At 34.5% G+C, this 12765-nt stretch overlaps 1 protein-coding gene across 5 annotated transcripts in view; it reads right to left on the bottom strand.

Moving 5' to 3' along the window:
• LOC150079142 (polyamine-transporting ATPase 13A3-like) overlaps positions 1-12765 on the bottom strand; it is a 750840-nt gene that overhangs the window by 336762 nt on the left and 401313 nt on the right. For all 5 annotated transcript variants that reach the window (XR_016547547.1, XR_016547548.1, XR_016547549.1 and 2 more), the window contains exon 14: positions 8247-8391. Coding sequence is in view for 2 of the 5 variants with exons in the window: in XM_090383358.1 (XP_090239484.1) it covers positions 8247-8391 (145 nt within the window). In the remaining 3 variants the exon portion in view is untranslated. The remainder of the gene's footprint in view (positions 1-8246; positions 8392-12765) is intronic.

The raw sequence follows: 12765 nt of genomic DNA, 5'->3' as shown, positions 1-12765 counted from the left end.
ACGATAGGAGGGAGTATATGATGAGAGCCTTGTCGATCAATTCGGCCCTGGAGGGATTGTGCAAGGCTCAAGGGGTAAAATTTTTTTCAGCCTGGACTGTACTTGTTAACAGGAGAGATTGCTTCTACAGGGATGGGATACACTTAAATAGAAAGGGTGCAAGAATTTTTGCTGATGCTGTCGAGGCAGTGTTAGGTGGGTCGGAAAACTGCTAGTTGGGGGGGATACAAGGACTAATAGATTAACAGTAGCCACTGGCAGAGGTGGAAGTGATTCTTGCACTGCTTCTATTGGAATGAGCCGCAGCCTGGAAAATAAGATGCAGGATATTTCAGAGACTGCTGGGAATCATTGGGATACAAACAAACACATAGGTTGTGTTAGGGTAGCTAAGAAAAAGAACAGGTGCATGTATACTTGCGTGTACACCAATGCTAGGAGTTTGGTAAATAAATTTGATGAATTTGAGGTATTGCTCAAAACATCAAAGGCAGATATTGTTGGGATATCAGAGACGTGGTGTCACACAGATATAAGTAATGCGGAACTGGAATTTGGGGAATACAATGTGTATAGAAAAGATAGACAGGACAGGAGGGGAGGAGGGGTTATGCTATTAATTAAGAAACACATAAAGTCCAAGGAAGTGAAGCCAGTCGACATCGATGGCGAGTCAGTTTGGTGTGACATAAGCATAGGGAAATCAAAATTGAGAGTAGGAGTGTGCTATAGGCCTAATGACTCTGATGAGTATAATAAGATATTGTACAGGGAAATAGAGTGGGCCAGTAAATCAGAGAGTCTTATAATGGGGGATTTTAATTTCCCAGATATTGACTGGAATTTGTGGGTTGGTCACTCGCACACTAGCAAGGCTTTTGTGGATTTATTGGATGATTGTTTTCTACCTCAGCATGTTCGTGAGGCAACAAGAGGGAGCAATACTCTTGATCTGATTATCAGTAGTGATTCTTCATGCATTAAGAATCTGCAGATAAATGAACCACTAGGTGGCAGTGATCACAGTGTGTTGAAGTGGGATTTACTCAAGGAGGTAACTACCATCAGAGGTAAAGGGAAGGGTTTTTGTTTTCGTAAAGGCGACTATGATGGTCTGAGACAGTATTTAAATTCTATACAGTGGGACCAACTGATGATGTTACCAACAGCAAACTCAAAATGGGAAGCATTCAAGGAACTAATCTTGGAGGCTACCAGGCTTTACATACCAACTAAGAAATATTGTTCAAGGTTTAGGCCTAAATGGTTGTCGGATGAACTAATGAGACATGTGGCAGAGAAGAAAAATGCATGGGATACATACAAATTAATGGGTGACATGGAAGCATATGATAGATATAAGTTGGTCTGTAACCAAGTCACAAAGGAGATTAGGCAGGCAAAGGCAGACTACGAAAAATCCTTGGCAAAGGATGCAAAGAAAAACAGAAAAGAGTTCTTTACATATTTAAACTCAAGAAGGAAAGGGATGAATCAGATTTGTCCACTGGATATTGATGGTTCAACAGTTGAGGATCCTGCTCAGATGGCTAACAATCTAAACGAGTATTTTGCATCTACATTCACGCATGAGGAGTTATTCAGGAAGGAGAATGATGTAGGTAAAGTAAACATTGGCAGTGAGCTGGATGATTTTGTAATAACTGAGAGGAAAGTGGAGGAGAGATTGTTGAGGATAAACATAAAAAAGGCACCTGGGGTGGATGGGATCTATCCAGTTATATTAAAGGAGGCAGCAAAGGAAGTATGCAAACCACTAGCCATAATTATGAGAGCTTCTTTGGACTCAGGGGAGGTACCCATAGACTGGAGATGTGCAAATGTAACCCCAATTCACAAAGGAGGATCAAAGGCTGACACAAGTAATTATAGACCTGTTAGTTTAACTTCTGTTCCAGGTAAATTAATGGAGGCACTGGTTAAAGAAGCACTGCAGGATCATCTAGACAAGAATTCAGTTATAGCTCAGACGCAGCATGGTTTTGTTAAGGGCAGGTCTTGCCTGACCAATTTGATTGGATACTATGATGTAGTCACAAAAGAACTGGATGCAAGGAATAACTTTGATATTATATATTTGGATCTTAGAAAGGATTTTGATACTGTTGCACATGGAAGACTGCTGCACAAATTGGAGCAGTGTGGTATTGGAGGCAAATTGCTGCTATGGATAAGGGGATGGTTGAGTGGCAGAAGACAGAGAGTGGTAATCAATGGACACTGCTCAACGTGGACTAATGTTATTAGTGGAGTTCCTCAAGGTTCAGTGTTGGGTCCGTTGTTGTTTTCGGTGTTTATGAATGATATTGATGATGGTATATCAAGTTTAATGTCCAAGTTTGCAGATGATACAAAGGTTGGCAGGGTCGTTAAGGACACTACTGATGCTATGCTGCTGCAACAGGATCTGGAAAGGTTGAACAGATGGGCTAAGAGGTGGCAAATGAAGTTTAACATTGACAAATGTAAAGTACTACATATGGGAAACAGTAACCCCAGAGCAACGTATCAACTCTGCGGTACTACACTGACAGTGGTGGAGAATGAAAAGGACCTGGGGGTAATTGTGCAGGCAGATATGAAGTTCTCTGAGCAGTGCAGACGAGCTGCAAGAGTAGCTCATGGTGTCTTGTCAATGATATACAGGAATTTTTCTAGCAGGGATAAGGAGGTGATTATTCCCTTGTATAAGGCAATGGTTAGGCCACATCTTGAGTACTGTATACAGGTCTGGAGGCCTCATTTCAGGAAGGATGTAGAGCTGCTGGAACGGGTACAGAGAAGGGCAACAAGATTAGTGAATGGAACAAAGGGTTGCTCTTACGAAGAAAGGCTTAAGTTTTGCAAATTACAGAGTCTGGAGACTAGGCACCGGCGAGGTGATCTGATAGAGGTGTATAAGGCTTTGAATGGTTTGAGCATGCTCAATGCCAATGGGATTCTTCATCTTGCTCAGAATAATCACCTCAGAGGGCATAAATTCAAATTGAGGAAGGACGGATGTCGGATAGATGTGCGGAAATTTGCCTTTGGCCAGCGGGTGGTTGGTTGGTGGAACCGACTTCCATCACTTGTTGTTGAAGTTGATAGCCTAAACAAATTTAAAGCTCAACTGGACAGGTATTTCGAACGAATGGAGGGGTGAAATGGGAGTGGGTTTTTTTTTTTTTTTTTTTTTGGCTGATGCTGAATAAGCTTGCTTTCTTGCATCATATGCCTCTACTAATGCTAATGCTAATGTATGGCTATATGAGGTATTTACCCTTAATTTCTGCACTGCATGTCTGCATACAAATTATGAGAGCTACAATTTTGACAGAATGAAATAGTGAATACAGGATTCTGACTTTGCCAAACCTTCCTTCCTTAAGGAAGGAAGGTTTGGCAAATTTATTTATTTATTTATTTGTGCATGTAATCAAATTTAATAAATAAAAAAAAATAAATAAAACGACGATGACATGACAATAAATTACGAAACTTTCCTTCGTTAAGGAAGGAAAGTTTCGTGATTTAAGTATTTTTAGTAGCTTTTAAGTTCTATTTTTAAGTATCTGATAATTTTTTCAGTCACTAATGGATTCATGGAGGGTTCGATGAATCTGGTTGTCAGGTTGGAGCTTTCGACTATGATCTCGGGGTATCAGATCATTCCTGTTCTGAGAATTTTGAACACATTTAATAATTTTAAAGAAGTTTTCATGCATTTTTATAATTGCTCTTTTGTAATTTTACAAAATGCTCTTTTGTAATTTTACAAAATGCTCTTTTGTAATTTTACAAAATGCTCTTTTGTAATTTTCAAATATTACCAAAACATAGCATATATTGAGCCATAGCTGCTCTCAGATTTATAGTTATGTCTTTTAAGAAAAAAGTTTAACCAAAACAAGAACATGCGAAAATCGAAATTTTCATGACTTTATGTTGTGTATTGTTTTGTTAAAATTTAAATGCATTAATATAAGAAAATTTAATACATTATTAAAAGAAACAAGTAAATTAAGGAACCTGATTTACCTGTGGATAAATCAGGTTCTAAAAGGAAGAACACAGATGCAGAATAATATGTTATAATTTAAATTCCACTGAAGAGGTAACAATAAAAATTCTGTAACCAACAACAATATCTACTCACTGTTAAACTGCTTTTAATACTTTACCCTACTGCCATGACACAATAGTGAACTGGTCAAAAACTGCACAATTTGGCAACAAAAGCAATTAAAATTCTGAGTCATTTAAGTAATTTCAAAATTAAAAATTTAATTCTTTCATTTTATTTTATTTATTTAACATATTCTTCATAATATTAAAATTCCTCGTCAAGACCTTTCAAATAATACATATGTCTGGAGATGTAAACCTAAAGAGTAAGATTGTGGACAAACTAACATTCAAGAATAGTCTTAATGCATTATACAGGTGTATCCAATTAAAATATATCATCTAGTTTGCAATACAGCAAAATTTTATTAAACATAAATATAAAGTTTAATTAGAATTGTTATAGAATGTGCAGAAAGCAGAATGTGCAGAAATGTGTGAATGCAGTTTTGCATTAGTATTATTACTGAATGTTGCTTGGATTGCAAAAATCATTTGGTTGCAAAGTAACATTCCAAAATAGACTGAAGAGAAGTTTATTTTGGAACACATTCTACTTGGGGGGGGGGGGGGGCAACGTTGTGCATCTCAATAGATAAATGCTGTATTTTTCCTCAAATATAATAGCTGTCACAACTAAACTATCTTCTCCATCTGTCTAAAAACACTTAACTTCATATCTAATGACATCATGTTATATTTATCATAAGTTACACAATAAAGGTATAATACTATAAGATTAAAACTTTGAATAGCGATCATAAATTGCTTCTGTATTTAAAATCATGAATGATGTGAGGGTTCACATGCAAATAATATATTTGCTTATGATAACAGAATATAATATTGCATCAAAAATTAGAACAGGAAAATTAATGTAATAATTTATACTATAAAACAGGAGGAAAAAAAAGACACAAAATAAATATAAACTACCACATTTCACAATGTTTTACAAGTTGAAGTATCAGCTTAAGCATTAGTCTGATACACACTGTAAATGATTAAAATCTTTATTTACCTCGGTAAAGCAAGATAAACAGTGGAATCCTGAAAGAAAAGCAGGTGTTCTTAACTGTGAATATAGATAGATTAAGGGTAAATTTTAAATTATTATGTTAAATAAATGGGGAATATTAGTGATAAACAAAACTTTCTAAAAGAAAGAACAGAGCATGGCCAGTTACCTGGGAGGCCTTAATCTAATGAAATGATTCCACAAATCAAGAGGACCTCCAGGTTATCCCGCCTGGTACTCGGTCGTCAGAGCCTCATCTGTGAAACCAGGGTGCACCACAAGGAGGAGAGGTTGACATTTGAGTAGGAGAGGCTTTATATTGCGCATCACTACCCCATTAGCACCCCAAATGTGCTATTTGCTATTTTTGATCTCATATCTTCAGATTGAATATGAAAACCTTTTCTGAAACAAACCTTTGCATTCATGTACAAAATTTCACTTATTTAATTAATTTCACCTACTTGTGCAGGATCAAAATTTTAGAAACTACAGAATTGTATAAAACAGTTCACACAATGCAAAAGTTCCCATAAGCAGGACTTGTTTAATTACCAGACAAACTAGGCAGCTGCTTGAAGTGGTAATATTTTGGATGTGTTCACAAAGTAAAAAAATTAATTATTCATACATTACAGGTTTTCAGTTATTTGTATTTGTTCTTAATAAGGCAAGAAAGACTAAGATTGAGTTTAAAGAAACTTCAAGCAGAGTCTGCAAAAGAAGTACAAGCATTTTACTTTACCAAATTTCTAACCTATTAATGAAAAAACAGTATTTTGTTATAAAAAATGTATACAGAAATCTTAAATTTATTACATTAAGTATGAAAAAATAATATCTAGTAAACATTCACCTGTTACACAACATGGGCATGCTCTCAGAACAAGATTTTCTATTAAAAGAAAAAGTCTGCTTGTCATGCCACTGATTTCAATCCTTAACACATATACTCAAATCGTTTAATAACATGTGACTTGAAAATGAATGTATGCTCTCTCTCTTTCAAAGCAATCACACAGAAAGAAATTTGGTGCTGTTAAATCTGAAATCATGGCAGTTAGTTTGTTTCCATTACACAAAATTGTTTAGTAACCCCCCCATGCTCACTGGTGGATGGCTGCATCATGCTGAAACCACAACTTGGTTAGATTAAGTTGCTGCAACTGTGATACAAGGAAATTGTGTATCATGTACCAGTATATTTCAAACGTTCAAAACATTCATTGTTACCGTTTTGCCTTGATTTGATCACTCTCAAAAGAGCTATGGATAAATTATACTGCTTGCTATAACTGTACACCACCTAATAACATGATATTGGTACAATCCTCTGTAATGCACAGTTCATGTTTGTTATGGTATAAAATCAACAATTCCATATTAGCATTAGCGAGGGCACATGATGCAAGAAAGCAAGCTTATCAAAACACACACCCTCTTCTCATTTCACCCATCCACTGGCTCCAAATGTTTGTCTAGTTCCGCCTTGAACCCAGTTAAGCTATTAACTTCTACAACGACAGACGGAAGTTTGTTCAGGCAATCAACCACCCTCTGGCTAAAGGCAAACTTCCGCACATCTATCCTACAACTGTCTTTCCTCAATTTGAATTTACGCCCTCTCAGGCGATTATTCTGATCAAGAGGAAGAATCCCATCAGCATTGAGCGTTCTCAAACCATTCAAGACTTTATACACCTCAATTTTGCAAATTGCAGTGTCTGGAGACTAGGCACCTGCAAAGTGATCTGATTGAGGTGTATAAAGTCATAAGAGCAACCCTTTGTTCCATTCACTCATTCCAACAGCTCTACATCCTTCTTAAAATGAGGCTTCCAGACCTTTGTGCAGTACTCAAGGTGTGGCCTGACCATTGCCTTATACAAGGGGATAATCACCTTCTTATCCCTGCTAGAAAAATTCCTGTATATCATTGACAAGAAACCATGAGCTACAATTTTGCACATTTACAAAATTTATGACCCATTTAACTAGATGGCCCATTATTAAATCAATATTTCATTATGTGCAGCTGAACAGAGGTGAAAATCAACTTTGCTGCTCATCTCTACAATATGAAATTCATACATCAACCGCTAATCTTAAAGGAAATTACAAGATCTTATTTTCATACTTATGTTATAACAAAATAAAGATTTCAATTTTTTTGGAAAAAGAAAGATTTTTGTTAATACTTATTAATGATGTATTTTTTAGAATGTATTTTAGAAAATATAAAAAATAAAATCCTTAAAATCCTTTTGCTAGACCCCTATATATTCTCTGAACTAAAACTAAAATTGTAATTTATGATGTTCTTTAGTGCTTCTAAAAAGTACAGAACAAATTAAGTAACAAAATTCTTTATTAAATTTTAGAGAACAATATTAATTTTTAAAACTTATTTAGATACAATTTTAAAATTATACATATCTGCATTTGGTCTTTAGATTAGTTCAATGCCTGCACTGGAATATAAAATCACAACCTTTACTACTGTACTGTATTAATTAGCTGATAACACTAGTCTTGGAAACACTGCAGTATGTTATGTAAACAATGAATTCTCCATAGTATAATTTTCCACTTTTTTGTGCAAAAACAGAAGAAATAATTTTTCCTAATATTTCATCAATGTATTTAAAACAAAAAAAAAAAAAAAAAAAAAAGCTAAGCATACACCATCTGTAGTACATAAGCAATAGCACTGCTATTTTAAACATTATTCTGTAACATTTACAAATCCAAATATTTCATCCAAATACTAGAACTAAAAATCATTTCATCTATCTAAAGAACTAATTTAAGAATAATGTAAGATTTCAAAAAACTATTTATTCTAAATATTGTCTAAATAACAGCCATTTTGCATACTTTCTTTCTCCCCCATTTCTTAATTGATTGCCATTTTGTTGTTGCACCATCACAAAAATACAACAAAAGACAAAACTAACAGAGAATAAAACAAACAATGAGAAAATGCTTTTTAGATCAAGTATTTGGATCAAAGATAACCTATGCAGCATACCATTCAAATACTGTATTAGTGATTTGATACTCACAATATATTTAAGCATAATTCCTGTCTATTACTTACCCAATCAGTTGCTTCAAACATTTTAAGATCTAAAGGATCCCCACTAAGTTCTTTATCAATAACTGTTAAAGAGTGGCATGCTGTCATTCCAATTAGTAAAGGCCCAAATGCAAGTTTTGATGGATTTTTTTCAGGTTCTAGAAAACTAAATAATTATTTATATGATTTTCTAATTAAGCTAACAGCACAAAAACATACAGAACATACAGAGTGCCCAGTTTATTACGCTAATCTAATAACAAACAGCAGCTCCTTTAGTTCAAGAAGTGTTCAGTCATTGGGGACATCATTCAAGGTGCTGAATGCATTCTGAACCACATGATGTAATTGAATCTGCATGGGCCAACATCCTATGCAGACTTTGGTAATTGGCTACTTCAGTTCATGCAGACAAAGTAATCATTATCAAATGGATAAACTTAAAAGATAATAGTTATCTACTATTACAGTTTAACCATTGTTTAATTTTACAGTTTTATCCATCCGATAATGGTTACTTTCAGATGAAAGTAAAGTAACCATTATCAGATGGATAAACTGTAAGCATAATTGGATGCTCCTGGCCAGAAATTATGTTTAAGTAGGATGTGCCATTCATACACATTGCTCCAGATGTATCAACAGACTTAATACATGCCATGAAAATACTCCTCCACAGTGTTAACACCTGGGACAACAGGCCTATTGATATATATTTTGGTCCTGCTATCAGGAGGGAACAACTGTAACTAAGTCAAGTGACCTTTTTTTCACCCGTGATATGTTCACTGTGGAACCCAGTGAGATCTGCTAATACAGATTGTTCATAATTAGGTTGACACACTGAGCATTCCAATACTCCTCTATATTATGTTGTCATTTGATCAACTGTGGCTTGTCTGTTATACTGCACAATAAGCTGCCTCTGGCCACAGAACACTGAATTTAATGTTTTCTGGTTGTTGGACCTTTCTTGGTACACACTAGACACTGTTATGCTTGAAAAGCTCAGCAGGGAGGTATTGTACATGATACATGCACCAGCACATCTTGCCATCACAGTATGCTGAAAATTACTAAGATACTCTGCTGGTTGATAGTCACTGAACAGCGTGCACATGTGCAAGAGATGCCACAGTATCTGACTATCTGCTTTATATAGCCTAGTATGACAAATGACACTGTTTCTGATAAAGCAATCAATTCATTGTATTATGGTGATGCACCTAATAAACTGGCCACTCAGTGTAAAAACACAACAATCACAGTTCATCTAATATTCTCTACCTTTCTAAACATGCAATTTTTGACGGACTGTTTTAAATCTTTTTTTTTTTTTTTTTTTAGGCATGGCGGCACTACATCTGAGGTGTAGCACAACCACCCAAAAAAAAAAAAAAAAAAAAAATATATATATATATATATATATATAAAATAAATCAAATAAATAAATAATAATAAATAAAAAAATACACATACACACACAACAAATAATTGGGCCAATCAACTTCTGTATGTTCTGACTTTCATATCACATATATTGTACAAAAGATATGCTCCAAAGGCAAAAAAAAAAAAAAAAAATATATATATATATATATATATATATTTTATTTATGGATAAAAAGCACAGATGTTCTTTTAAGATTACATTTACCATTTATAATAAACTATAAAAATATTACTAAGGAGGAAAACAATTGGCAGTTTTATCCTCTCCTGCCTCTTCCATGTACCTCTTTTCCTCTCTTCCCCCATAACTTGTAATCTTGAGATGCCAACTTTTTATAAACTCCTTAGTATAAACTTCATATAATGCAAATTATAAATAAACAAAAAAGTTGCCAGTTTATTTCTGCAATGACTCAGACATTGTAACTTCATTTTTCATAAAGAAAAATCTAATTTTTGATTGTTTAATTTGCTTTTCTTTTTCTTAATAAAGTTTTTTTTTTTAACATGGATTCATGGCTGACATTTCTTCACTTCTTATTTTTCATTCTTCGTTTTCCTATTTATTGCAGCTATTTCAACTATTCAGATTACAGCTTGCTCAGATGGTTGATGGTTCCAACATTTCTGTTGATGGACATTAATTTTCATTTACTTTCTATTTTGATACTTTCTGCTTTGGATTCCTGCAAAAACTGGCACATTGCTTTCTGTTGAAGTAGGTAATATTTCACACTCAGATTTTAAGCTTGTCTTTTCAGCAGTTCCAAATTACTATGCTTTGGTTTCTTGGTCTTTACCAAAATATATGCATGCTTGCTTTTGATAATTCACACTTGGTGGTTTTATAAATAGCAAACTGGAAGAGGGTTAATACTTTCATAGGTATAATGTTTCTCTTCCACCCCCCCCCCAAGTAAAAACTAAAAAAGGTTTTAATTGAAAATAATGTATGTGAAAACAGAACTTTTAAATTAAATTCTTTATTAAAACACAAACATAATAATTATTGCAATCCATTTCTAAAATTTTAAAAATTGGCATTCTTCATGCAACAAATTGTTGAATACAGCAAATTGTCATGCAATTTGTATGCAACAATTGTATGCATGCATGCTAACTTAATACACAAAAAGATTTCATAATATTGCTTCATAAAATTAACAACAGTCTAACAACCAGATTTGATTTGTGCAGATTTGTGTGAGTAATAAAATCTTTACAAACCCTCCAGAACCGGTAACCAAACTTTTTCACTTATAATGCTGTTGCTACCTGCTAATGGCCATTAGCAGAGTTGTCATCATCATTCAAAAAAGCACATTTTACCTCATTGAAAATTGTTTCAACATGAATACTAAACACACTGTTAGTTTATCAATGATAATTTTTATTTAAATTATCTTCCATTACTATGCCAATTAATTGTAAAAAGTGCACGTTTGGCTAGTTTAAATTTCTCATAATATATTAATACATATTATTGATACTTCATGTTAAAATGTGCAATGACAAACAAACTTCTACTAGTTTTTTTGAGAAAATGTCAAGCTGACCAGTTATAGAGAAAATGCGATGCAAGATGATGATGCATTGTCAACATCAGAATCAGCGCCATCAGTGGCAAAAGCATTCTTCAACTCAATATTCTAAAGTGTTGGCTGATTTTTTTAATTAAAAGAACAAAATTTAAAAGTAATTGCAAAACTTCTTAGAAAATCAGCAAAATTCTTGATGGGCATCATTGTCAAGTTTAGAATTAGATTTAAATTTCAGTATCATCACTAGTGGAATCAGTTGCGTCAGCAGTCCAAATTTCTGAATTTAAATTTAAAAAAAAATAAATAAAGTACTTGTTTATACTCTGGCACAACCTCCAGATCAGGAGAGTTGACAATAAATTTTAAAATCTTAATTACTATCCTTAATAGTATTTGGCAGTCACGGGCTTGAACCACAGAGCACTCAAAGAGCGTGTACTACTGCACTCAACTCCTGACCAGTTGGCTATGCCAGGCCAGGTTAAGTCAAAATAATTTACCATATTGCTGGAATTCAAATCACTATACAATGTTTAAAGAAAAATATGATAAACTTATTGTCAAAAATGAAAAATCAGGCTGCTCAGTTCATTTGTGCGTATTAACCACCAAAGCAACTAAGGATATAAAGGGGTCCATATGCCATGTCTGTAAATTGCATGTATTCTGTGGTTGATGTGCTTTCCAGATGATAAACCAGAATTTCTGGTAGGGGAAAAACCATACAGCCCTCTCCTGAAGACTGACTAACTCAGCCACATCATGAAGAAACCCCTTAAAAATTCACTGATGGGATTCTAACTCAAGCCTTTTCCACCCATGTGGCAGGATGGTAATTATATTCACTTGCAACCCGCAAGAGCATACTCAGTTTTGTGAAACAGTGAAAAACATGTTACTCCAAATGTACTTAAGAGAGAGAGATCATGGTTTATATATTTCTAAAGAGTGGAAAGTGTTCAACTATTTTTTTTATTTGTGATCACTCTATGCATAGAGTGATCCCGAATAAAGAAAACAGTTTAACAAGTTTCATTAAGGAAAAAAAAAAAAAAAAAACTTTTGGTGACAACTTTTGAGAGATGAACAGATTTCTGCATCGACGCAACAGACAATGTGGTTCCAACACGATGGAGCCCCTGCCCATTATAGCGGAGATGTTCGTAACTACCTGGATGTCACATTTGGTCAACAGTGGATCGGACGTGGTGGTCCCGTGCGTTGGCCTGCTCGGTCACCCGACCTATCATGTCTTGATTTTTATTTCTGGGGTCATATGAAATCACTAGTTTATGACACCCCTATTGACAATGCTGAGGAGCTGGTTGCAAGAATCGCAGTAGCTGCCGAAGAAATTCGAAATTCGCCTGGAGTATTCCAGAATGTTCGGATGTCCATGAGTCGGAGATGTGAGGCGTTCATTGTAGCCCGTGGAAGAAACTTCGAACACTTACTTTAATCCATGTACCTTTTGCTTCTTTTCATGTATTATTAAAACGATTTCTCACTTACGGTCTCTTTTCTTTATGGTGCTTCTGTGTACAACA

This window comes from Mastigoproctus giganteus, chromosome 10 (assembly GCF_048544385.1).
Source record: "Mastigoproctus giganteus isolate SK-2022 chromosome 10, ASM4854438v1, whole genome shotgun sequence".
NCBI lineage: Eukaryota > Metazoa > Arthropoda > Arachnida > Uropygi > Thelyphonidae > Mastigoproctus > Mastigoproctus giganteus.
Note: the sequence above shows the minus strand (reverse complement) of the source record. Positions and strands in the feature narration are given on the sequence as shown.